The sequence below is a fragment of the Callorhinchus milii genome, unplaced genomic scaffold (genome assembly GCF_018977255.1).
Source record: "Callorhinchus milii isolate IMCB2004 unplaced genomic scaffold, IMCB_Cmil_1.0 Scaffold2, whole genome shotgun sequence".
Taxonomy (NCBI): domain Eukaryota; kingdom Metazoa; phylum Chordata; class Chondrichthyes; order Chimaeriformes; family Callorhinchidae; genus Callorhinchus; species Callorhinchus milii.
Window position 1 is genome coordinate 15,286,996 of NW_024704743.1, and position 25,159 is coordinate 15,312,154.

The following is a 25,159-nucleotide window of genomic DNA, read 5'->3' on the forward strand; positions in this document are numbered from 1 at the left end:
TGCATCCTTTGGTTGCAAGCGAATCCTCTCTGGGATAGGCAGCCAGTGCAGTCTGGCAAGGACTTGGGTGATCGGGGAGCGGAGTTTCGTCCGGGTGTCAATGTGGGCGGCAGAGTTTTGAATGATTTGGATTTTATGGATGGTAGTGGATGGGAGACTGGCGAGGAGGGCGTTAGAGTAGTCCAGCCGAGAGGTGACAAAGGCATGGACCAGAGTTTCAGCGGCTTTTTCAGGACACTATCTTGGGATTGTTACAATCCTTTGGTTTAACATCTCTGCTGAAGGATGGCACTTTTAATAATGCAGAGCTCCTCCAGCGCTGAATTGGAACATCAGCCTGGACTGTGAGCTCAAAATCAAAGCTTGGGGGGGGGGGTTGAACCCACATCTGTCTGACTCATAGTAATAGTCAAGGCACTAGAGGTAAGTTTTTGTCTGACACAATGTTTTATTTTAAAACTGTAGTACTACAGCATACAATAAGAATGCACAGGTCCAGAAAAGACCATTGGAGTCTATCCAACCTGTATTGTCATTAAAAAAAACAACATATAAAAAAACTTCACATATAAACAGAGATTAGAATTTAACTCTAAGATGGCCTCAACATCTGAGTATCAACAAAGCAGTATCTCCATCTCTATGTGTCTATCCATTTATTTTGGTTGTGCTGCGTGTTGATACTGATACTCTGCTTGTTGTTTGTAGTTTAATCAAACTGGCTTCAGGACTTTATTTTCTTGTTACACAAAGCAGTGTGTACAAATTGAGATCGGTCACGGTCACCACTTTGCTTCCTATGTTTAAAATATGTTCTGTAAAGTTCACTAAAAGCATTAGCCGGTGTGAGTGCCGTTACTAATCACCGATTGCGCTCTGGGAAACTTGGAAAAAGTCATGAAGTTCAGTAGAACTGGCGCTTGCGCATTATAAATATATTGAGTAGCCCTTCAAATACATATTTTTTAATGCATTCAAAGTTTTTGATACTTATGGTGCCAACATGTCTGACTGTAGCATCTATTGCAACAATTTGGTGGGGCAACTGACTATCTACAATTTGCATAAGTGAAGGGGGAAGGTGTACTGTTTTCATATTAGGTCACTTAAAAGATGATTTTGATTGGACCATTGGGTACCCTAATTTGGGGAGGGGCTCAATGTACATAAAAGAATAAGCACCATGTGCTTGTGGGGGTCACTATTTTTCTTCTAGAAAACAGCAGGAGGTGTGTGCTTTGACTGTTGATGAGCAGTAGTCAGAGGTTGGTTCTTCGTGCACTTTACATTAACTTCATTACAAGGGGCTGCTAACGTGTGTAGTTTAAGTGTGATTAATGTTTGTTGTCTCATAGTTGCTTTTCTTTATATTTATCGTGTCGTTTAAGATTTAATGCCGAGGGTTGCGGATTTCATCGAAGCTACAATAAAATTCTGTGCCTTCTCGAGCTTTCTGGAAATCAAAGAAGGAGGCAATGCACAAACAGGTTCAGCCTAGGTCACAGAGGTGTTCGAAAATAAACCTGATTAACTGAAGCTTCCCAATTTGCTTTAACTTAAATAGCAGTTGGTAGTATATGTCGACATGGAAGAACTCATTAGTCAAGTTATACCTAGTTATAGGGACTTGCATTCATTAGTGAGGATTGAACACAGAAGCCACCCAGTACACTCTGCGAGGAGGAAGCGAGACATATTGTGGGTGTACATATAAGGGGGTGTAAGAAGCATCTCAGATTGTAGCCTCAAATGAAACCCATGAGTTATGTGGCGTTCCCCACGTATAACAACAACAAGATTACATTTATAGAGTGCCTTTCATGTCGGGAGGACGTCCCAGGGCGCTGGACAGTTGGGCTGGGACCTGAGCAGGGGGGAAATGGTCAGGGTGAAGGGAGGGAAGGAGCGAGGAGAGGGTAGAGCGTCGAGAGGGGAGCTGAAGGCACGGTTGAAGAGAACCGTGCTTTTTATCATTGCAGATAACCAAAACCATCTTAGAAATAACATCGCCATTTAAATCATTTTCCTTATTGTCCAGCAAACCTTGTTTATATTATTGATAATAATTTATACGCAATGGCACTGAGGAATGCTCGATTATCTCTTTAAAATGATTCCTTTTGATTTGCAAAAATAATTTTTAATAACAGGCCTGCAGGCCAACTAGAATAAGCAGTCAATTGTTTATATATTAAAAGAGGTTTCTTGCAATAAACTGAATTAGGATTGGGGGACTAAAATGTGGAACAGGAATACTTAACAGGAAATTTGAGGGTGCAAATGGCAACTTCCCTTTTTTTATGGATAGCCGGGTGTCTGACACATGTGGAAACTCATCACCGTGGTTATCAAAGCCAAAATGACAGTTCCGTGCATTCAACCTACACGTGGAAATTCCTATTTATTGGAATGGAATTTGTGCTCTCTCCCTGGAGGGATGTATCCTGTTTAACTAATTCCGGAAAGTACTAGGCACAGGTTGGTAAGAACCAAGACTTGGGGATCCTAGAGTGTGTATTGGAGTCTAACCAACTAAAACTATATAGCTTGCCATTGAGAGCATTGCCTCCCAAGCTTCCCTGCTGCTTGCCCGGCGAGGACCACCCTTGTATTTAAAGGTTTGGCTTACAGGGTTAATCAGAGCTGAGTGGGTGGATTTCCTGCCCCAGTGACAGCTGCCCCTTCATGTCCTACTTATAAACCAGTCTGGGATCAGCACTGCCAGTTCAGCTCCAAAGAGACCCTACTTACCCCCCACCAACCTCCCCTCCAAGGAGGACTTCCCTGATTAGAGGGAATTCTGTTCCAATGCAGTCTATGGCTGGAGGAGATTTCCCCCGAGTTATGGGGAATTTAAATGACATTGCTTATTGAAGAGTTCCAGAAATTGCATGATTTTAGCATTCCATCAGTGACTTTTTTACCCACAAAATATACAGTCAATTCACTCTACAGTATATTCTGTGAAGCGCTTTGAGACGTCTCAATCATGTGCTAAGGTGCCATATCAAATGCAAGAATTATTATTTGCTAAGAAAAAAATTGCTACACACCGTTTCAATTAAAATCCTGCATCTTCAATGTTTTCATAAAAATAGCATTAGGCAAACAGTTAATGTCTGGACATTTTATTTTAAAAAGGCACATAATAAACTGATAATTGTAATGTAATGACAGGCACAGTGAGTTAGTTATTATTGTTTAGATAGGCAACCGTGGATTCTCCACACACACAGCGCCCTCTGCTTTCTAGTACCCAGAAACCAGCTCCTTTGCAAATGCAAAATGCAATCCTGCAATAATCAGTCATATACGGTAATACTAAATAAATCAGGGGAAAACAACTATTAAAAACACCCAAAAGTAGAGGCAAGTCGTTTAATCCAACTCCAAGATGTGTGTACGTGATATACGATTTAAGAAAGTGAGTGAAACTCTGTATAAGATTGCCCCTCAGCAATCACACAGAAGCCATCGGAATTGTAATTCTGAAGTTGTTTGTACCAGATGTAAGTTTTGGACAGGTTGCTGAATGATTGATGTGTAGTGTGTGTCTATGTGTGAATGCCCTTATCTCCACTGGGTTTAGCTCTGACACTGACGTCAGATAAAGGTAATAAAGCAAGTGGTTCTCAGGTAACACCACCCACCGCTTCCTCTCTCTCAGGATATGTGTGATGTGCGTTTAAACCCAACTTTGTTTTGCTTTTTATCATTGCAGCGAGCTCTCGACTGAACACTCCGGACCGCACCACAAAATGTTGTTCTGGCACTCCCAACCCGAGCAGTACCATCAGTACCCAAGCAGTAACAGTTACCTCCGGTAAGCCATTCTGCCTGCCTTCACTTTACATTGCTTTGCCCTTTGCTCACCTCTCTCTGGGGGTGCAACTGAACACAACCAGCTCCAGCCTCTGTACACATGGCTTCTGCTCATCATCAGGCACTTTAAGTACTCTTTGATGTCTGCTACCAAAACCCATGCAGAATATTGCAGGTTAATAATGGACTCTTGCAGATAGTGGCTAGTGTGCTTGCCTCGCAAGCAAGAGGACCAGGGTTTGCTTCCTGAGCGGGACAAAACCTTAAGTTCCTTACTCCACACGCCTCTATTTAGCGAGCAGTAAGTAGGAACCCGGTTGTGAGTCGATTGGCAGATCGCTTTCCCCAGGTAATAATCCAATATTTTATTTAATGGATACAAAACTGTGCTTAGATATTAATCATATTTTGCACACAAAAAAAAGTCACTGGATTTTACAGTAAATCCTGCCAAAATGCTTTGGGGCACACCCCCAACATGAAGGGTATTTTCCATAGTATATTTTAATGGTAATAATCATCCTTGCATTTGATATAGCGCTTCATTGCTTTGTCTAGTTGTCTCAAATTGCTTAACGGGATGTACTGTAAAGTGATATGGTAATGATAAGAGCATTAACCTGACAGAACACACTGTGCATTAATTATTGTTGTACAAGGTTTCTCTTTGTCAAATATATGTCAAAACCTAGCATTTGACATTTCGTGTAGAGCACTTTGACATCACACATACAGATATACACTACTTGCTACCCTAGAGACACCCATAGAACAGGAAGAATGTTTGGTATGGTTCTTTGTTGATTGACAGACAATTGTAATCTGATTTTACTGTAGTTTTTTTTAAAAAGGGATGGGGGAAGAATCATTGACTTGAGGGACATAGATATAAGTTTGTCACAAGAAGAATGGAAGGAAAGTTAGGAGAATTTTTTTTACTCAGAGAGCTGTTGGGACTCCTGCCAAGTGGTAGAGGCAGTGTCCATTGTGGGTTTCAAGAGGGAAGTTGAGAGAAAAATGAAAGATAGAGGATATGGCGTTCCTGTGGGATTGGATGGACAACTTAATTTGAGAGCCGCTGCCGACTTCGTGAGCTGAATGTTCTCTTTCTGTGCTGTGAATTTTTATGATTCTACGATGATTATATACGGGTCACTTATTATAACCAACAATCGCTCATTTTGATTTCCAAATATTGCATTATTTTAAAGCGTGAAACTTATTTCAAAAGAGAAAAAAGCATTTACATGTTTAAATGGACTTGCAATCCACAGTACAGTACTGGATATAGATGTTCTTAATATTAATAAGTGTTATGAATTAATATATTAATATTAATTAATATGTTAATGTAATAAATAATGAACATGTCCCAGAATTAAGTAAGCAGGATGCGTCCCTCCAGGGAGAGAGTGCGCATCCCATACCAACAATCTCTCCAGGATTTCCGTGTGTTGATGGGATGAGTGGAACTCGCAGTTTGGTTTGGATACTCTTAAGCACGGAGATGGGTTTCGGTACGTGTCAGACACCCGGCTGACAAAAACATACGCTTAATATTGTTTGCCTACAAAATAACAAGGTCAGGGCACTTGATAGTGTAACCTCCTCCCGATGTGCAGGGTGATATAATAACAACAACAATTTGCACTTGTGTAACGCCCTCCACGCAAGGGTAGCGCCTCAGAGCGCCTCACAGTGGCGGAGCTTGACTCCGAGCCGGGGTGGGTGGCGGGGGAGGAGAGATGGCCGGAAGCACGGCCGAAGAGGGAGGTTTTCAGGCGGGACTTGAAAAAGGGCAGAGAGGGGGCCGCGCAGTGAGAGTGTGGAGGAGTACATTAGCAGCAGGTGTAGCCCCCCCAGCCCCTCTCACCTCACACTGTAGCCCCCTCTCACCTCACACTGTAGCCCCCTCTCACCTCACACTGTAGCCCCCCCTCTCACCTCACACTGTAGCCCCCTCTCACCTCACACTGTAGCCCCCTCTCACCTCACACTGTAACTCCCCTCTCTCTCACCTCATACTGTAGCCCCACCTCTCTCACCTCACACTGTAGCCCCCCTCACCTCACACTGTAGCCCCCTCTCACCTCACACTGTAGCCCCCCTCACCTCACACTGTAGCCCCCCCACCTCACACTGTAGCCCCCCCTCACCTCACACTGTAGCCCCCTCTCACCTCACACTGTAGCCCCCTCTCACCTCACACTGTAGCCCCCTCTCACCTCACACTGTAGCCCCTCTCACCTCACACTGTAGCCCCCTCTCACCTCACACTGTAGCCCCCTCTCACCTCACACTGTAGCCCCCCTCACTCACACTGTAGCCCCCCTCTCACCTCACACTGTAGTGCCCCCTCTCACCTCACTGTAGCCCCCTCTCACCTCACACTGTAGCCCCCCTCACCTCACACTGTAGCCCCCTCTCACCTCACACTGTAGCCCCCTCTCACCTCACACTGTAGCCCCCCTCTCACCTCACACTGTAGTCCCCCCTCTCACCTCACACTGTAGTCCCCCCTCTCACCTCACACTGTAGCCCCCCCTCTCACCTCACACTGTAGCCCCCCCTCTCACCTCACACTGTAGCCCCCTCTCACCTCACACTGTAGCCCCCTCTCACCTCACACTGTAGCCCCCTCTCACCTCACACTGTAGCCCCCTCTCACCTCACACTGTAGCCCCCTCTCACCTCACACTGTAGTCCCCCCTCTCACCTCACACTGTAGTCCCCCCTCTCACCTCACACTGTAGCCCCCCCTCTCACCTCACACTGTAGCCCCCACCCCTCTCACCTCACACTGTAGCCCCCCACCCCTCTCACCTCACGCTGTAGCCCCCCACCCCTCACCTCACACTGTAGTCCCCCTCTCACCTCACACTGTAGTCCCCCCCTCTCTCACCTCACACTGTAGTCCCCCCTCTCACCTCACACTGTAGCCCCCCCTCACCTCATACTGTAGCCCCCCCACCCCTTTCACCTCACACTGTAGCCCCCCCCACCCCTCTCACCTCACACTGTAGCCACCCACCCCTCTCACCTCACACTGTAGCCCCTCTCACCTCACACTGTAGCCCCTCTCACCTCACACTGTAGCCCCCCCCCTCTCACCTCACACTGTAGCCCCCCCCTCTCACCTCACACTGTAGCCCCCCCACCCCTCTCACCTCACACTGTAGCCCCCCACCCCTCTCACCTCACACTGTAGCCCCCCACCCCTCACACTGTAGCCCCTCTCACCTCACACTGTAGCCCCCCCACCCTCTCACCTCACACTGTAGCCCCCCCACCCCACTCACCTCACACTGTAGCCCCCCACCCCTCTCACCTCACACTGTAGCCCCCCCACCCCTCTCACCTCACACTGTAGCCCCCCCACCCTCTCACCTCACACTGTAGCCCCTCTCACCTCACACTGTAGCCCCCCCCACCCCTCTCACCTCACACTGTAGCCCCCCACCCCTCTCACCTCACACTGTAGCCCCCCCACCCCTCTCACCTCACACTGTAGCCCCCCACCCCTCTCACCTCACACTGTAGCCCCCCCACCCCTCTCACCTCACACTGTAGCCCCCCCCACCCCTTCACCTCACACTGTAGCCCACCCCACCTCACACTGTAGCCCCCCCCTCACACTGTAGCCCCCCACCTCACACTGTAGCCCCCACCCCTCTCACCTCACACTGTAGCCCCCCCACCCCTATCACCTCACACTGTAGCCCCCCCACCCCTCACACTGTAGCCCCCCCCACCCCTCACACTGTAGCCCCCCCACCCTCACACTGTAGCCCCCCACCCCTCTCACCTCACACTGTAGCCCCCCCACCCTCACACTGTAGCCCCCCACCCCTGTCACCTCACACTGTAGCCCCCCCCACCCCTCTCACCTCACACTGTAGCCCCTCTCACCTCACACTGTAGCCCCCCCACCCCTCTCACCTCACACTGTAGCCCCCCCACCCTCTCACCTCACACTGTAGCCCCCCCACCCCTCTCACCTCACACTGTAGCCCACCCACCCTCTCACCTCACACTGTAGCCCCCCCACCCCTCTCACCTCACACTGTAGCCCCCCCACCCCTCTCACCTCACACTGTAGCCCCCCACCCTCTCACCTCACACTGTAGCCCCTCTCACCTCACACTGTAGCCCCCCACCCCTCTCACCTCACACTGTAGCCCCCCCACCCCTCTCACCTCACACTGTAGCCCCCCACCCTCTCACCTCACACTGTAGCCCCCCCACCCCTCTCACCTCACACTGTAGCCCACCCCACCCCTCACACTGTAGCCCCCCCACCCCTCACACTGTAGCCCCCCACCCCTCTCACCTCACACTGTAGCCCCCATCCCTCACACTGTAGCCCCCACCCCTCACACTGTAGCCCCCCACCCCTCTCACCTCACACTGTAGCCCCCCCACCCTCACACTGTAGCCCCCCCACCCCTCACACTGTAGCCCCCCCACCCTCACACTGTAGCCCCCCCCACCCTCTCACCTCACACTGTAGCCCCTCTCACCTCACACTGTAGCCCCCCCACCCCTCTCACCTCACACTGTAGCCCCCTCACCTCACACTGTAGCCCCCACACCTCACACTGTAGCCCCCCCACCCCTCACCTCACACTGTAGCCCCCCACCTCACACTGTAGCCCCCCCACACCTCACACTGTAGCCCCCCACCCCTCTCACCTCACACTGTAGCCCCTCACCTCACACTGTAGCCCCCTCTCACCTCACACTGTAGCCCCCTCACCTCACACTGTAGCCCCCCCTCACCTCACACTGTAGCCCCCCCTCACCTCACACTGTAGCCCCTCTCACCTCACACTGTAGCCCCCTCTCACCTCACACTGTAGCCCCTCTCACCTCACACTGTAGCCCCCTCTCACCTCACACTGTAGCCCCCTCTCACCTCACACTGTAGCCCCCTCTCACCTCACACTGTAGCCCCCCCTCACCTCACACTGTAGTCCCCCCTCTCACCTCACACTGTAGTGCCCCCTCTCACCTCACTGTAGCCCCCTCTCACCTCACACTGTAGCCCCCTCTCACCTCACACTGTAGCCCCCTCTCACCTCACACTGTAGCCCCCTCTCACCTCACACTGTAGCCCCCCCCCCTCTCACCTCACACTGTAGCCCCCTCTCACCTCACACTGTAGCCCCCTCTCACCTCACACTGTAGCCCCCCTCTCACCTCACACTGTAGCCCCCCTCTCACCTCACACTGTAGCCCCTCTCACCTCACACTGTAGCCCCCCTCACCTCACACTGTAGCCCCCTCTCACCTCACACTGTAGCCCCCTCTCACCTCACACTGTAGCCCCTCTCACCTCACACTGTAGCCCCCTCTCACCTCACACTGTAGTCCCCCCTCTCACCTCACACTGTAGTCCCCCCTCTCACCTCACACTGTAGCCCCCCCCTCTCACCTCACACTGTAGCCCCCCACCCTCTCACCTCACGCTGTAGCCCCCCCACCCCCTCACCTCACGCTGCAGCCCCCACCCCTCTCACCTCACACTGTAGTCCCCCCTCTCACCTCACACTGTAGTCCCCCCCTCTCACCTCACACTGTAGTCCCCCCCTCTCACCTCACACTGTAGTCCCCCTCTCACCTCACACTGTAGCCCCCACCCTCACCTCACACTGTAGCCCCCCACCCCTCTCACCTCACACTGTAGCCCCACCCACCCTCTCACCTCACACTGTAAGCCCCTCTCACCTCACACTGTAGCCCTCTCACCTCACACTGTAGCCCCCCCCCCTCTCACCTCACACTGTAGCCCCCCCCCTCTCACCTCACACTGTAGCCCCCCACCCCTCTCACCTCACACTGTAGCCCCCCCCACCCCTCTCACCTCACACTGTAGCCCCCCCACCTCACACTGTAGCCCTCTCACCTCACACTGTAGCCCCCCCACCCCTCTCACACTCACACTGTAGCCCCCCCACCCCACTCACCTCACACTGGGCTGTAACTCACCCAGGAGGGCGGGCTCTGATTGGCTGTAACTCACCCAGGAGGGCGGGCTCTGATTGACTGAACGAGGCAGTCACTCAGCAGGGAGGGCAGATTCTGCGTGATGATTGGCTAAAGCTATGTGTCACTCAGCCCCGGGGAGGGCGTGCTCCGGACTCAGATTGGTTGGTCCAAGCTATCAAGTCAGCGGGACCGGGACGGCTGCTGTGCGCAGGCGCGGTTTTGGGGTCGGCGGCTGGGTGGAGGGTGACGAGCGGCCATGTTTGTGCCGGAGTCGGTGTGGGATCGGGAAGGGAACGGAGGAGGCGGCGACGACGACAGCAACCGCAGCTCCGGGGGCGCGGGCAGCGCGTGAGGCGAGAGCCGGGAGTGGGGGCGTGGAGCCGCGTCTGTGGGCGGCGCTGGGATCAGCCGCCAGTGCGTGTCTGTCAGCCCGTCCGTGTGTGTGTGTGTGTCTGTGCGGCACCATGGCCCAGTGAGCGGGGCCCGGCCCCGGGCCTGTCACAGCACCGCCCTCCACACACACACACACACACACACAGCCCGGGCCGGGGCCGGGGCCGGGCTCGGCCTCCCTCACCATGGCCTGGGTGCTGAAGATGGACGACGCCATCGAGTCCGGCCTCGTGCACGACTTCGACGCCAGTTTGTCCGGAATCGGCCAAGAGCTGGGGGCCGGGGCCTACAGTATGAGGTGAGAGAGAGGGGGGCTACAGTATGAGGTGAGAGAGGGGGGGGCTACTGTATGAGGTGAGAGAGAGAGGGGCTACAGTATGAGGTGAGAGGGGAGTTACTGTATGAGGTGAGAGGGGGGGGGCTACAGTATGAGGTGAGAGAGAGAGGGGTCTACAGTATGAGGTGAGAGGGGGCTACTGTATGAGGTGAGAGGGGGGCTACTGTATGAGGTGAGAGGGGCTACTTATGAGGTGAGAGGGGGCTACTGTATGAGGTGAGAGAGAGAGGGGTCTACGGTATGAGGTGAGAGGGGCTACGGTATGAGGTGAGAGGGGGCTACTGTATGAGGTGAGAGGGGGGTAGGTGAGGTGAGAGGGGGCTACTGTATGAGGTGAGAGGGGGTTACTGTATGAGGTGAGAGGGGGGCTACTGTATGAGGTGAGAGGGGGCTACTGTATGAGGTGAGAGGGGGCTACTGTATGAGGTGAGAGGGGGCTACTGTATGAGGTGAGAGGGGGTTACTGTATGAGGTGAGAGGGGGTTACTGTATGAGGTGAGAGGGGGTTACTGTATGAGGTGAGAGGGGGGCTACTGTATGAGGTGAGAGGGGGGCTACTGTATGAGGTGAGAGGGGGGCTACTGTATGAGGTGAGAGGGGGCTACTGTATGAGGTGAGAGGGGGTTACTGTATGAGGTGAGAGGGGGTTACTGTATGAGGTGAGAGGGGGTTACTGTATGAGGTGAGAGGGGGCTACTGTATGAGGTGAGAGGGGGGCTACTGTATGAGGTGAGAGGGGGGGCTACAGTATGAGGTGAGAGGGGGGCTACTGTATGAGGTGAGAGGGGGGCTACTGTATGAGGTGAGAGGGGGCTACTGTATGAGGTGAGAGGGGGCTACTGTATGAGGTGAGAGAGGGGATTATAGTATGAGGTGAGAGGAGGACTGCAGTATGAGGTGTGGGAGGGGCTACAGTATGAGGTGAGAGAGGGGTGGGGGCTACAGTATGAGGTGAGAGTGAGGGGGGCTACAGTATGAGGTGAGAGGGGGGCTGCAGTATGAGGTGAGAGAGGGGTGGGGGCTACAGTATGAGGTGAGAGTGAGGGGGGCTACAGTATGAGGTGAGAGGGGGCCGCAGTATGAGGTGTGGGGGGGCTACAGTATGAGGTAAGAGGGGGGGGCTACAGTATGAGGTGAGAGGGGGGGGCTACAGTATGAGGTGAGAGAGGGGCTACAGTATGAGGTGAGAGAGGGGCTATAGTATGAGGTGAGATGGGGCTGCAGTATGAGGTGAGAGAGGGGGGGCTGCAATATGAGGTGTGGGGGGGGGCTACAGTATGAGGTGAGAGGGGGGGGGCTACAGTATGAGGTGAGAGAGGGGCTATAGTATGAGGTGAGAGGGGGCTGCAGTATGAGGTGAGAGAGGGGGGGCTGCAATATGAGGTGTGGGGGGGGGCTACAGTATGAGGTGAGAGAGATGGGGGCTACAGTATGAGGTGAGAGAGAGTGGGCTACAGTATGAGGTGAGAGAGGGGTGGGGGGGGCTACAGTATGAGGTGAGAGAGAGGGGGGGCTACAGTATGAGGTGCGAGAGAGGTGGGGCTACAATATGAAGTGAGAGTGGGGGGCTACAATGTTAGAATGAGAGAGGGAGGGGGCTACAGTATGAGGTAAGAAGTGGAGGTGACTACAATATTAGGTGAGAGTGGGGTCTATAGTATGAGTTCAGAGAGGGGGCCTTACAGTAATAGTAATAATCCTTGCATTTGATATAATGCGTTATCAAGTCTTGAGCTGTCTCCAGGTTCTTCAAAGGTTATACTGTAAAGTGTGGTGAAAATTTTCCTCTTCAACCGTGCTTATAGCCAACTCTCCCTCCTCCCCCCCCCACCCACCCCGGCACAGAATCAGGCTCCGCACTGTTAAGCGCTCTGAGACGCTACCCTGCGTGGGGCGGAGGGGGGCGCTACATAAGTGCAAGTTGTTGTTGTAGAGACTTTTGTGGGCAAAACACGGCAGCTAATTGCACACAGCAGTGTCCCACAGTATGAGGTTAGAGAGAGTGGGGGGACTACAGTTTGGGGTGTGAGAGCGGGGAGGGCAACAGTATGAGGTATCTAAGAGAGAGATGGGGGGGAGGGGCTATAGTATGAGGTGAGAGAGATTGTGAGGGTGCCTACAACATGAGGGGAGAGAGAGAGTGGGGGGGGGGGGGCTACAGTAATGATAGAGAGATGGGGAGAGAGGGGGGAAAGGGTTCAGAGTGGGGGGAAGGGCAGTGGGGGAAGTGGAGTGAATGAGTGAGGGGCAGAGGTAGAAGGAAAATGAGAAGTTGTTTACAGTAGAAAGCAGAAAACATGTTTTTGAATACAGAATGAGGCCTTTTAGCCTATTATGTTTGTATAACTGACAGCTTTTTTGTCACTTTAAAAATTAATTGGCTCTTCTCCCTGTATTCCTAAATTATTTAGTACCTAGGTGATTATCCAGTTCCCTTTTAGGATTCAAGGTCAGTACTGTTTGTTTCTCTGTCTGCGCTTGCCACAGCTGTCATTGGCATACAAACAATTTGCAGAGTCATCCACACAGACTTAGTCTCAATTCCTGGTGTCAGACACTAATCTACGTTGGTACCACCTAGATCAGAAAATCTTATTTTATTTAAAAAAAGTTATTGACAAACCCCTTCTCCCAACAACTTTTAGTGACTATATTTATCACTAGAGGACTCGCCTTGCAAAGCGAGAGGACCCAAGTTCAATTCATGGGCAGGACAACACCTCAGGCAACTCTCCTGTTTACCTAGCAGTAAGTAGGAACCTGGTTGTTAGTCAATTGGCAAATCGCTTTCTGGGGGTAATAATCCCTTCCAAAAATAATAATAATAATTTGGTCACTCAATCCACGGCTGTTTTCGTGGGACACTGCTGTGTGGAATTGGCTCCTGCGTTTCGCCCACAAAATATCAGTCAATCCACTTTACAGTATACTCTGTGAAGTGCTTTGAAGTCTGTGATGTAATACGTCGCTATAACATGCAAGGTATTACAATACGTTTGGACTTTTTTTAAACTATCTTTTATACCTATTGCGTGTGCTTTAAAGGAAGTGAAGTTTCAATTGGGAGTTGGCTAGCTACTCCATTTGGCGAAAAATTGATTGAAGATATGAGAAGTAACATGTGGCATGTTTTTTGCTTTGGAACAATAATGTTTTTTTCTGTTCCTGTACATTATTTATTAAAATAATAATAAATCGGGTCACTTCAATCCACGACTGTATGTGGGACACTGCTGATCGCAATAGGCTGCCGTGTTTCGCCCACAAAATATGTAGTCAATTCACTTTATAATATATTTTGTGAAGTACTTTGAGATGTCTTGAAGACGTGAAAGGCGCTGTATCAAATCTGAGGATTATTATTCCTATTTGGGTACCCAAAGTGCAGTATGACAATTACCGTATGATTAGACATTGGTTGAGGGGTGTAAACAGACTGAATTAACCTGCCATTCCCTGGGGGTGTAAACAGATTGAATTTAGCCTGCCATTCCAGAAAGCAGATGTTTTGTTCTTGCCATTCCCAGTAAGCAGATGATTTGTTCCTGTCATTCCTGGAAAACAGGTGTTTTTATTTTTATAGATTGATAAATACATTTTTTTGGTCAGCCAGGTGTCTGATGCATGCGGAAACCCATCACCCATGCTTAAGAGCATCAAAACTAAACCTGGAAATTCCAGAGATGTTTATTGGAATGGAATGCTTGGCAGGCTTTCCTGGTGTTTGTCCAGCTGGGACCGCCCTACTTGTTAGGACTTTGTTTTGCAAGGTTAACAGAAGCTGAGTAGAGAGAGGGAGTCCCTGCCACCAGTGACTGGTCTGTCCTTCCGTGTCCTACATGTGAGCCAGTCTGGATGTGCTGTCATCAGCAGCGTCCTGTCATCAGAAATGTGTCAAGAGTATTTCCACCATCCTGCCCACAGCTCCTACACATGTCCCTCCCTTCCCAATAAGCAATGGTTCCACTATTTGGAGGTGCCTTTTAACCTTTCCACCATTTGGAGGTCACCTTTTTAAATGATATCTGAAGCCCGAACCTCCATATTTATTTTTCTGGTTTAGACAAGAGACCCCCACCCCCTTCCTTCTTTGTCACGACCAGCGAGTATGACTTGTTGCAATTCATGCGTATAAATTACTAGAGAGATTACTTTTGATATGACTTGTAGATGATAATTGTAAACGGTCCTCCGTTAGGGTCTTCTTGGAGCTGAACTGACTCCAAGGTGACATGTCTGGCAGTGGAATGTCGGAATCGAGCCAGCCCTCTGTTGCGGTCTTGGTAGTAGTCCGGTTCCTGAGCCGGGCGGGTCCGCAGTATTCTAGGGCACTACTAATGACAGCACAGTCAGCCTGGCTCATCGGCGGGACCTGGAAGGTCAGACCAGTCACTGGGAGCAGGAAGTCATCTAACTCAACTCCTGTTAGCCCTGTTATCAGTAAATATAGTGTAAAGTTTACCACCTGCTGCCTCAATCCCCTTCTCACCCAGCTGCTGGTCACTCAGCTCCCCCTCCTCTCCCTACTGCTACCGTCCCATTTCTAACCTACCCTTCCTTGTCAAAGTCCTGGAATGCATTATTGCAGGTCAACTTCGGTCACACCTCTCCCTGCACTCCCTCCTCAAGCCTCTGCAGTCTGGTTTTCGCCCCGTCCACAGCACAGAGACACTTGTCAAAGTCACAAACAACATCCTCGCTATCTGTGACCAGTGCTCCCTCTGTCTCCTTGTCCTCCTGGATCTCTCTGCTGTGTTCGACACAGTCGACCACGCCATCCTCCCCCATTGCCTCTCCTCTCTCATCCATCTTAGTGCGACAGCACTCGCATGGTTCAAGTCCTACTTAACCAACCGCCTTCATTTCATGTTTTCTCCTCCCGCCCCCGTCCAGTCACCTGCAGGGTACCACAAAGCTCCATCCTTGGCTCCCTTTTCCTTATCATCCTTCTGGATGATGTCATTTGCAGACACGGAGTAAACTTCCACATGTATGCGGACAACATACAAATCTACTTTGCCTCTTCCAGTACTAACTCTAGGTCCGTCGATGTTCTTCGACCTCTGCCACATTGCCTGCCTCCGAACACACATTACCCCAAATACAGCCAAAACCCTTGTGCACGTGTTTGTCACCTCCTGCCTGGATTACTCAAACTTACTCCTCGCTGGTTTCCCCAGCTCACTCAAAAGACCTAGCTCATTCAGAACTCTGCCGCCTTACCCAGACCAAACTCTGCACCCACATCTCACCCATTCTGGCCAGGCTCCACTGCCTCCCCATCACCGAATAGATCGACTTCAACATCCTCACACTAGTGTTCAAATCCCTTCACTCTCTGGAACCTCCCCACCTCTCTGACCTCCTCACTCTCCAATCCACCACCTGGCGCCTCCGATCGACTGGCACCGGCCTCCTGCTCATCCCGCTCACCCTCTGCCCCACTATCATTGGTTGCGCTTATAGCCACTACACCCCGTAACTCTGGAACACTCTCCCTCAATCCCTCCTCCTTGCTCCCTTCCCTTTTTCAAGTCCTGCCTGAAGACCTTCCTCTTTGACCGTGCCTACGGCCACTTCCTCCCCCCCCCCCGGCTCTGCCATTCCGCTCTGAGACACTACTCTGCGTGGAGGGCGCTATATAAGTGCGAGTTGTTGTTAGCCCTGCCCTAGCTGGACAAGCAGTGGGAAAGCTTACCAGACTGCAGAATCAGTGGCAAGCTATGCGTTTTTAGCTGCTTAGACTTTAGCAGTACTCCAATGCACACTCTGAGGTCCCCAAGCCTTGGTTCTTGCCAACCTGCGCCTAATACTTTATGTCTTTCTGCCACTCTGCCCCCACCCTTTGGAACTCCATCCCGCAGTTCCTCCACCTTGCCCCGTCCTTTGCCTCCTTCAAGACCCATCTCAAGACCCTCCTCTTCGACTCGTGCATTCGATCACCCTGCTTCCCCCCCCGCCCTCCACCCTTCCCAATCCCGACCCCTAGCTCGGGTGCAAAACTCTGATTGTCCAGCGCCTTGGGACGTCCTCCCGATCTGAAAGATGTCCCCCCCATGTAAAAATTTATTTTATTGTTGCTGCTGTTGTTTCGCTAGAAAATTGAGAAAAACAAGCAAATATTTAAAAATCTGCTGTTGAAAGTGTTTATTAGGTGTTATTAGGTGTTACAACTGTTTTGGGTTGGCTGAGAATTTTAGTATTGTGCTGTAAGACGGATTTAGGATTCGTCTGGTCTGACTATTTTAAAAGTGAATAAAAACTTTCAGTGGTTGGCATGGAGTTGTCCTGAGGACCCCTATGGTGTCTCGTGCTTTTACAAATTCCTTACGTAATTCTTGTTTTTCAGATAGATATTAAATCTTAGCACTTGGTAGCCAGAGGGTAACTTAATACTTAACTGACCTGCTGTGACTTTAAATTACTGGAGAGATTGCTTTTGGTATGACTTGTAGGGTGATACTTATAAACTTATCAAGAAATTATGTTCGTTTCAGACAAGATCAGGTTTACCTAAGCCATTTCAATGATAGCTAAATTATTTGCTTCTATTATTTATCCTTTTGAGGTTGAGCAAATAAGTCTTAAAATGTTCCTCCTTCATTACAATAAATAGACCTTAATATCAAGTTAGTTGAGCTTTAAATGTATTGAAAGCTTAGGTTTGATAAATTTGTACATTCTGTTAAATACAGGAATACCAGATCTGATGCGCCTTGCTATAATGTGAGTACGTAATCTGATTGGGTTGTGGATCTTGACATTTCCTTACCTCAAAATCTCAACATTGTTCCAACCACATTACATTATCTTAACAACATAAATGAAGTGCACTGAGGTTTTTTTGAAGCAGTCCAACATTAGAGCAGTCAGCTGGCTTTCTGTGCACGTGTTCAGTGATGGTAAGGATCTTATGGTTAGTGAGGTTGCATTGCTGCGTCTGATCATGCCTTGATTTTATGTGGGTTATAATTATCAGTTTGGCTCAGTTGGTACCATTCTTCCCTCTGAGTCAAAAGGTTGTGGGTTCAAACCCCATGTCAAGACTTAGAACCCATATAGTCTATGTTGCATTGCTGTGCTATATTGTTGGAGGTGCAATCCTTCTGATGGGCTGTTAAATGGGGTTCGTTCTTCCTGTCTGGGTAGATGCTAAAGATCTCATGGCATTATTTGAAAGGAGAAAGGAGTTTATCCCTGTGTCCTGGCCAACAGTCCTCCAAATAAAATGGATTATTCTCTTCATCCTCCTGGAAAGCTGAGGAGAGGAGCTGTTTGTGGGACATTGCTGTGCACAAATAGACTGCTACATGTGCCCACAAAATACACATAGTCCCACCGTTTTACAGCATCTTAATGATGTGATAAGGTGATAATCAAGTAAAATGATTATTATTCTATAATGATGTTGACCTACTTTATTTTACATTTAAATATTAGTCTTTTCCTGTTACACATTGTATTGATAGCCATCTTTTTCTTGGAGTGGGTAGATTGTATTGATATTCTTATTCCTGATTTTGCAGTGATGTCTTAGCCCTACCCATTTTCAAGCAAGAAGACTCGAGCCTTCCATCAGAGAATGAGACAAAACATCCACCATATCAGTATGTGCTCTGTACAGCCACATCTCCTGCAGTGAAACTGCACGATGAAACCCTCACATACTTGAACCAAGGTATGTTTAAATGTATTCAGTTATGAATCCAGTTTGGCTTATCTGCGTGCTTGTACATGTATAGGGAAAGAGATGAATTTTTATTTTCTTTATTACCTTATAACGGTTTGAATTAACTCTTGTCAAGAATGTGAGCAAAATAGCAGCCGAGACAGACTCAGTCCTCCAAATAAAATCAGTTACTCTCTCCATCCTGCTGGAAAGCTGAGTAGGAGAGGAGCTGTTTTTATGGGAGTCCGAGTCTAATCTGCGACTGTTTTCAATTTGAAATTATCACTTGCTTTCAAAAGGTACATTCTAATGCCAAACGAGCAAAGGCAGTTCATGGATGAGGAAGACCTTGTAATGCGGTGGGAGATTTGGGATGCATCTTGTTACGTTCAGTGAGAATTATGTGCGCAACTTAGGCATCAGGTTCATTTCCCAGCTGTTCTTTCCATCCCACATCTGGTCCCTGACCAGGACTGTTTTCCTCCATTTCTGCCACATTGCCTACGTCTGACCACACCGCAAGCCCAAAACTGAAAGCCTCATCCACGCATTCGTCACTTCCCACCACGATTTTTCAAATACCCTCATTGCTGGTCTCCCCAGCTCCACCGCCCCCAAAATCCAAACAATCCAAAACTCCACCACCTTTATTCTTGCCCATACCAGGCTCCACACCCCATCATCCCAGTCTTTGCGAGGCTCCACTGGCTATCCATGGCAGAACAGATCGATTTCAAGATCCTCACACTTGTGTACAAATTAGTTCTTTTACAGTCCCTCATCCCCTCCGATTCACCATTGGTGGCCCTGCTTTCAGTCAATAAGCTCTGAAAGTCTGGAAATCTGCCTCAGTTCCTCCAGTTTTCCCCCTTCCTTGCCCGTCTTCACATCGCACCTGAAGATGTTCCTCTTTGACCTGCGGTAATCTCTCCCCACCTCGCTTTCAAGCTCCGTGACTGTTGAGCATTGTGAGACACTACCCACATAAGTGAAAGCTGTTGTTGTGGTGATCCTTTATCCTGTTGGAAGCTGAATAGGAAAAGATGTGGAGTCTTGAAGGATTTGTAAATATGAGTTCTGCCTGGAAGGAATGAAGTTGTTAAAAAGTGATCTGTGTCAGCGACAGTCTTGTCGATCACCAGATAATACAACAATAATTTGGGCTTATATAGCGAACTCCACCCAGGGTAGTGTCTCAGAGCGCTTAACAGTGGCGGAGCCTGACTTTGAGCCGGGGTGGGGGGAGGTGACCATAAGTACGGTTGAAAAGGAAGGTTTTCAGGTGGGACTTGAAAAGGGGGAGGGAAGGCTTCCTAGTTTCCTGATAGTCTGCTTTGGGGATGTGAAGGGAATGATGTGCTGTCAGAAAAGTGCTATTGCTTACCTCCTTGCCTCAGGATAGTTGTGAAAGTTGAGTCTTGCTTTCAGGCAGTGAGCTTCATCTATAGAGAGCCTTGGGAGATCCTCCAGACATGAAAGGCACTATAATTTGTTTATATTGTTGTTCATCTTAGAAGTTTGGAAGTCTTGAACCCCTCCCTTTTTTAAAAACAAACAAACTGGGAGTTGCATTCTCTCTGTGAAAGAATCTGAAAGTATGCTTGTTCAGGTCCTCAAATGATAAGATGGGATGTTTCAATGCTTCATCTGTAAAGGGGGAAGGGCAAATGAAGGTTAGCTAACAGAGCCAATGCTCTTAAGTTTTGTGAGCTGCTTCGCACCTTTACAGATTATATTGAAAAGTACTGGTAATAATAATCTTTGCATTTGATAATCTGTCTTTCACGACAGGAGGCCATCTCAAAATGCTTCACAGGATGAAATAATAATAGTAATAATAATAATTCTTACATTTGGTATTGCGGCTTTCATGTCAGGTGGACATCTTGCAGCACTTTATATGATATACTTTAAAGCGCATTGACTGTGTACTTTTTTGTGGGCAAACGAGGCAGCTAATGTATGCACAGCAGTGTCCCTAATTGTTTTTCCAATAGCATGGGATCTTTAACGTCCACCTGAACAGGCAGATGGGGCCTTGGTTCAGCTTCTCATCCAAAGGATGACACCTCCAACAATGCATTGGAGTTGTCATCTTAGACTGTATGAGTTCCAAGACCCGATGTGGGGCTCGAACCCACAACCTTCTGACTCAGAGATGAGAGTGCTACTGACTGAGCCAGCCTGACACACAAAAAATATGCTGTAAAGTGTTGTGACTGCACTTTATAAGTCAATGCCTACGCTGCTAACAGTAATTGTCGTGAAAGACAGAATATCAAATGCAAAGATTATTATTACCAGTACTTTTCATGGAGCCATTTCAGTTCCAAAAACAATTGCTATGATTAATTTGTTTACTAATTAATTCAGTCTGTCTTGGGTTCTGTGCAATCCTCACAGCTTTGAAATTTACCATTAATTGCTGTCCAGAAAGATATGCTGCTGTTGCTGCTCAAGTTCAGTATCAGAGGCTGTAAGTGTATAGGCAGAATTAAGTTACTGAATTTAATAGCGTTGGCTTAGTTGGTGGGAAGAAAGTAGTTTTGGTTATAGATGTGACCTGACTGACTCACACCGCAGACTGAAACATTTCTATAAATAGTTTTTTNCACGTACTTGTATACAAAGATGCAAAAGATAGTGCAGTTTCCCTATTTTGTTCTTTAGTTTTATTAAGTCTTTAAATTGTTCACCTTTATAATGTATGTTCATTTTTAATAGCAGAGAGCCGACTGTTTAAACCAGTGCTAAAGGTAGGTTTTTAAGAGGGTTTTGAAAGCAGACGGTGGGTTTTAAGCAGAGGGATTCAGGAAGCGTAGTTGTTAAAAGCTCAGTGATTGGACAAGTAGACCAGAGTTATGCAGTCCTGGCCTGCGTTTGCAGAGCAGAGGGAATGGGCAAGAGACTGGGGTTGAAGAAGATTGTAGAGGTAGGGTGGGGCGAGGGAGTGGATGGACTTGAATGCCATAATGAAAATCTTGAAGCTGATTTGCTGCAGAACAGGAAGACAGTGGCATGAATTAGGGTTTCAGAGTCACAACTTTTCAAACAAATTTTCTTGCAGAAATTCTGGGGATGGTCTGGACAGGGCAGGGAGTGCAGCTGAGCTCTCGGAATAACAGGTGGTCATTGCACCTGAAAACAGTGGGAGTAAAGTAAACTGTTTACTTTATCATCTGACGCAGTAGGATAATGAAGCATTTGTCCACTTTCAATGAATATGAGATTGGGTTAATGTGGTTTGAGTTTTACAGTGTGTATTGGTGAGTTCACAATGTTGAAGCATATTGGTGTTGCAAGAAAGTGAACTGTTATACTGTTCATAAAATTTGTACTCGCAGATACTTGTTGCTGCCCATCCTTGGAACTCCTGTTGGTGGTGTAAATGAGGCTGTGCTGGAGGCACTATTTAAAATGAGAGCAGGTGCATACACTAACAAAAAGGGTGGGGTGGGGGGCGTGGAGTTGAGCAGCTGCTGACTTCAAAGAGAAACTTTACTGCCAGTTGCAGCTTCAGGTTCTGATGCAGACATTACTACATTAACAGAAAGTGGTTGAACAGCATGTGCTCAGTTATTTGTTGTCTCCAGGTTAAACATTATGATCTAATTATTTTGCTACACATATGTTTTGGCTGTATGCCAGTCATTAAATGTCTGCTCTACAATTTTCAAACTACCCCCAAATACTTTACCATACATTTTATTCTGGAATGTTGAGTTTTCCTGTTCAATTATTACTTTTCCTTGGAGCAGACGCATCTGCCCAACTTCTGTAAGAGTGAAAGCACTTGACACAGCTGAGATAGTTAGAACTCAGGTCAGGAAACATTTCTTCACACAGTAATTACTGTGCCCCACAAAGCTGTAAAGATGGAATCAATAGGAATGTTCAAAGGAGAGATGGAAACACATTGGGTTGTAGAGATATTAAGGGGAATAGTGCCTTGGGACGTCCTCCCGACATGAAAGGCTTTTCACATGTAATTTGTTGGTTGTTGTGTAGTGAAAGGTGGGCAATAGTATTAAAAGGTCTGCAAGAAACATTAGGGAAGTTTCCTTACTCCACATGCCTCTGTTTACCCGGCAGTGAGTAAGAACCCGGTTGTAGTCGATTGGTGGATCGCTTATTCGGGGTTGATAATTCCTCCAAAAATTTTCTTTAAAAAATAATAATTTGGTCACTCAATCCACGACTGTTTGTGGGACCATGCTGTGCGTAATTGGTTCCCATGTTTAGCCCACAAAATATGCAGTCAATTTGCTGTACAGTAAATTCTGTGAAGTGTTTTGAGGCGTCATATCAAATGCAAGGATTATTATTATTAAGATTGATAAATTGGTGTAGCAGGCTTGATTATATCAATGTGATCCTCCTGTTCTATGTCTTCAAAATGTAATAGAAGAGCAGAGATACTCAGCACTGAGCATTGTAACCTATAGTAAGAAAATAGAACTTGTCTTTTTATAGAGCTTATAAGGCTGAACATTTTTCTTTGGAAAGGCGGGTGTCTGACACACGGGGGAAACCATACCATGCTTAAAAGTATCCAAACCAAACTGAGTTTCATGCATCCCACACGGAAATTCCAGAAATATTTGTTGGAATAGAATGCACACTCTCTCCCTGAAGGGATGCATCCTGTTTACCTAACTTCAGAAAGTATTACGTGCAGGTTGGCAAGAACCAAGGCTTTGGGACCCTAGAATGTGCGCAGGCGCTTCCTGTGTTTGTCACAAATCCACCTCACTACTTGATCCTGGACTTTGTAAATAGACCGTTGGAAGCGTATCTGCTGTATCCCCAGGAGCTCTGATCCACAAAGGGAGACTGTTTGCACACAGGTTTTATATGCTGCGTCTGGGATCTTGCTGTCCCTGGAGAACGCATCATTGATGCATCAATCCAAGATGAAATGCTAGACTAAAAAGAGACCAAGGTCCATCTAGTTCACCTTCCTGGCCGTCGCATGCACATATGTCCCTATATACTATATCCCATAATGTTATTTTCTAAAAGAAAATTTATCTAATCTGTGTTTGAAAGAATCAACATTTCCTGCTTCAACCGTCTCCCTAGGAAGCCTATTCCACAGGTTCACTATTCGCTCACTGAAATAGTGTTTGGCTAGATTCGCTCTGAACCCCTTCAATCGCAGGGCATGTCCTCTGGTTCTACTATTCTGGACCAGTTTTAAACAGTCTGTCATGATCTATATTGTCTCGCCTCTTTAGAATCTTAAAGACAGCAATCATGTCGCCTCTCAATATAAGAACATATGTATTCCCACGGCTTCCAGTTTCACCATGAGGCAGTAGGTCGGAAGTCTTGTGGAAATCGATCAACATAAGTGGGTCTACTTAGCCTTATAATCCTCTGCGATCTCGTACAAAACATCTCAAAAGCATTTTGCAGTAATTTCGAGTATAGTGACTATTTTGTACATAAACTTTGTAGCCAACTAACTGACAAATGATCAATTTATCTGGATGGTGTTCACCAGGACACCAGAAGAAACTCTTCTCTTGGGATTTAGTACCTTGAGATCTTTAGCATTTGTCTGAACTCAGGCAGATAAACTTCAGTTAAATGTTTAATATGGAGGACGGCATTTCCAACTCTTCCCTCCCCTGCAGTTTGAACTGAGCAATTACAAAGATTTAGTACTTGACTACATTCTTAACAATGCTGTGTTTGAATAACATAGTTATCAGGGATATGAATATGGGGCGCACTGCTGTTTTGCAATACATCCATTAAGATGTATGTTGTTTTGTAAACACATATTTGAACTAAAATCACACTGATTCTCAATTGGGCTTTTGTGTGACTTCTTAATTTCAACAGGTCAATCTTACGAAGTCCGAATGTTGGATAACCAAAAAATGGAAGATTTACCAGAGTTAAATGAGAAGATGGTTAAGGTGAGTAACTTTTTTGTTAAATGGCAGATGGTGGTTTTGTAAGCGTCGTTGAGAACTGCTGGATGGTGAACCCTAATTTTATTTGAATGCAGTGAGAATCCTCTGTTTGAGGCAATCTGTAATGCCCATCAACACTGAAATAAGCAATTTGCCAGCTTCAAACAATATTCTTTGCTACATAAATTTTCCATACTCATAGTAAACTCTTATGCAGCTAGGCAACTAAATTCACATTTTACAGCGCTCTATTTTTCAAAGTTATAGATTTTTGTCATGAAATGAACAGATGGAAATACTTAGCTGCCAGCCAAAAAGTCTAGTGTTTTTTTTTAAGTCCCACACCTATTGGGTATGATTCGCCCATTATTTATCAGGGCTGCCAGATAGAATGCCACTAAGTTGGGGGAAGTGATTTAACTAATAATTATGTGTAGGATGGTTGAATGGCAAAAATGCTGCCTAATAATAATAATTCTTAAATTTGATATAAGCCTCTCACGTCAGGGAATGTCTCAAAGTGCTTCACAGGATTATTGTAAAGTATAGCGACTATTTAGTAGGAAAACAATATTTAACCATAATGTAAGAGCAGTAAAATAAAGACAAAATTGACTGATATTAAACTGTTTCGTGCTTTCAAAAGAAAATGCTCATCACTTACAGAAGATTCACAGTAGAACTGGTGAAACCAGAATTTTTTTTAAGGAAAAAAAAGCACGAAACACATGCAGCCAGGTGTTAGTATCTGGAAAATGTTGAGCCCTATTCCATCAGTATGTCTCAGGTGCCTGAATTGACTTGGTTTTGAGGCTTAGGTTCTTGTATTACCTTGTGTGGCAACACTGAACAGTAACATCTACTGGCAAAAACAAGCTTTAAAAAATACATTCTGTGTTTGTGTAGAGAGGGACCATAAAGAAATAAAAACTGGAATGTTAATTAACTTGTTCTTCTTGTCACAGGGAAAACATGTTATGCCTGAAAACCTAAATCATTCAGGCTATAGGAACACATCTACCTTTG

General features: G+C 47.5%; 1 protein-coding gene across 9 annotated transcripts in view; it reads left to right on the forward strand.

Annotated features, from left to right (window-relative positions):
• The first annotated feature begins 1,202 nt into the window (after nucleotides 1-1,202).
• LOC103181535 (upstream binding protein 1) overlaps nucleotides 1,203-25,159 on the forward strand; it is a 50,372-nt gene continuing 26,415 nt past the window's right edge. For 4 of the 9 annotated variants that reach the window (XM_007898091.2, XM_007898094.2, XM_007898088.2 and 1 more), the window contains exons 1-3: nucleotides 10,024-10,501; nucleotides 18,067-18,218; nucleotides 24,060-24,136. In XM_007898091.2, the coding sequence (XP_007896282.1) occupies nucleotides 10,389-10,501; nucleotides 18,067-18,218; nucleotides 24,060-24,136 (342 nt within the window). In that variant the 5' untranslated portion in view covers nucleotides 10,024-10,388. Of the gene's footprint in view, nucleotides 1,266-3,721; nucleotides 3,824-10,023; nucleotides 10,502-18,066; nucleotides 18,219-21,367; nucleotides 21,476-24,059; nucleotides 24,137-25,159 lie in introns of those variants that run through there. The other 5 variants (XM_007898089.2, XM_007898090.2, XM_007898087.2 and 2 more) reach the window with 3 other exon arrangements.